At 42.7% G+C, this 2,092-nt stretch overlaps 1 protein-coding gene across 1 annotated transcript in view; it reads right to left on the bottom strand.

Moving 5' to 3' along the window:
* The window catches only part of fbln1 (fibulin 1), a gene marked incomplete in the record, with an annotated part of 79,992 nt that overhangs the window by 27,838 nt on the left and 50,062 nt on the right, over positions 1 to 2,092 (bottom strand). The window contains 1 exon segment of the mRNA XM_014025242.1: positions 1,566 to 1,706. Within this exon segment, the coding sequence (XP_013880696.1) occupies positions 1,566 to 1,706 (141 nt within the window).

Below are 2,092 nucleotides of genomic sequence, written 5' to 3'. Positions count from 1 at the left end.
ACCTAACACCGGTCTGTTTAATGGTGGATGAAATAAAGAAAGTGGCGGTACTTTATTTATTTTTAGCAAGCGAATGTCATGCTCACAAGATAATTAATCCAGCAGATAATTCAGAGGCGGTCTGTTCGGTAAATTTTACTCCAGGAGCTGCGAGGCTTGTTTTCAAGCTTCAGACTGAACTGAAGCAGCAGCTGCTGACGTCATTACGCTCTTGTTTGATGCTGCGTTCAGGACAAGCATGGAAAACTCTCCACTCTTATGCCAATACGGTCGCAATGATGCTTTTAGATACCAAAATGGAATTGCATGAATATTCACCAGGTGGTTATGTAATATAGCGAATCAATAATAAAAAATCTGCGTCGACAAATTTACATAAGCGACGTCATCGATTATTTCAACTAATTGGTGCAGCCCTAATTTAGTTTCAAACTCCTAATTATTCACAGGCTTAACATTGATCTATGAGAATTTTTAATGTCAACACCATGTTTTCTCCCACATCTTTGTGTGAACAGTGTGTATCTGATAAGCACACATCTGTTTCTGCACGTGTATAAGAAGAAGCCTTATGTGCGCTCACAATCCAGCATTAACCAGTGACAGCCACACATTCTTTTCTCCGTCGTCTTTTCTTCCTTAGGGTTCTGGAAAGGCAGATGTGCATACTGACAGGCATTCCCTTCATCCATCATTAGGAGCAGACCAAGAAACCTTCCTCCCACTACCACCCGGCCTTCATCTCAGCACACAAGCAAAATAAAAACACTTGTTGACAGGCCCAACAATGTGTCGGCCCCCGGGCCGAGTGCGCCCTCATCCTTCTGGGGGCCAAGTCTTCTTTCAGTTCTCCCACAAACGTGCAGCAGCCATGGTCACAAGCAGACTGAAGGATGGGAAATGGCACCCGTCCAAAGACACATTGTTGTTACACACCACTGGAGATGGTATCTGCTGCTCCTACTTGAAGTGGTGCAGGGCTCTTTTTGCTTGGTTGCACCCTCTGAACAAGTAATTATGATGAACCGCTTGTCAACTGCAACCACTCACGGATATGTTCGTATGAATACACAAAGAGCTGGGTTTTTTTTTTCCTGCAATAGTATTGCGCATTTTAACCGACACAACTTACCGTGGAAAAAAGTGATGGTATGGATAAGCATGGTTGTGGACAAGGGAATTGAATTGTACTTCGTTTGACCACAGGACTGTGAAAATCAATGCCAAATATTTGGTGAGACAGAAGCTGGCCTATGTCTGTCTCACGTGGTTGCCCAAAGGACAGCTCGTCAAAGATGCAGACACAGAAGAACCCTCTTTAAAATTATGACGGCTATATAAATCCAACACACAGCTAAGACCCTAACAGGCTGTGTCAGATGTACTTATATCACAGAGTCCAGACTTTCTGGATTATCTGGGGGAAAATGTTCTGTGTTTGATGCATACATGTCCACTTAAATTGCACAACTATACACTATAGTATAAACTATGTTCTAAATGGAATAAATACAATATATTTTTTTATTTCTGGAAGTCATAGAAAAGTGTTGAAATGTACTCACCAACATACACTCCATTCTCCACTCGCTTGATGACATCAAAGGCATTCTCAGTATTCCCCTCGAGTAAGTCAAAGTTGACATCATAACTGCCTAAGTGATAGGATCCGTAAGCCGGCACCGTGGTTCTCAGGAAAACAATCTCTGTTGGAAAATTACAATCAGGTACAAAAAAACGGAAAAAGAAAACACAGATGAAATCCTCTTATTGACCCCGTGACTCATCGTTTGTACCAAATGTGAGACTGAAGTTTCTGTATTTATTTTACACTTATGATGGGGTCAAAGAAAGGTTGAGGCGTTTGAGTACTTTTGTTCAGCTTTTACACCCCAACTTAGAGATTATGAGAAAGGACAAGAGCTTAACTCCCTGCGACACTGAGCGTAAGTGTGCCTGAAAACTTGCACTGCAGGCTGGCCGATAGATGCTTGTCAGCCATCACTGTCTGCAAATGATTACTGCGCTTACTTATACTGAACCAGCATGGCACTAATGCTCTACTGAGGACCAGCCAAGCCCCCCACCCCCC

Source organism: Austrofundulus limnaeus, unplaced genomic scaffold (genome assembly GCF_001266775.1).
Source record: "Austrofundulus limnaeus strain Quisiro unplaced genomic scaffold, Austrofundulus_limnaeus-1.0 Scaffold463, whole genome shotgun sequence".
Lineage (NCBI taxonomy): Eukaryota > Metazoa > Chordata > Actinopteri > Cyprinodontiformes > Rivulidae > Austrofundulus > Austrofundulus limnaeus.
Note: the sequence above shows the minus strand (reverse complement) of the source record. Positions and strands in the feature narration are given on the sequence as shown.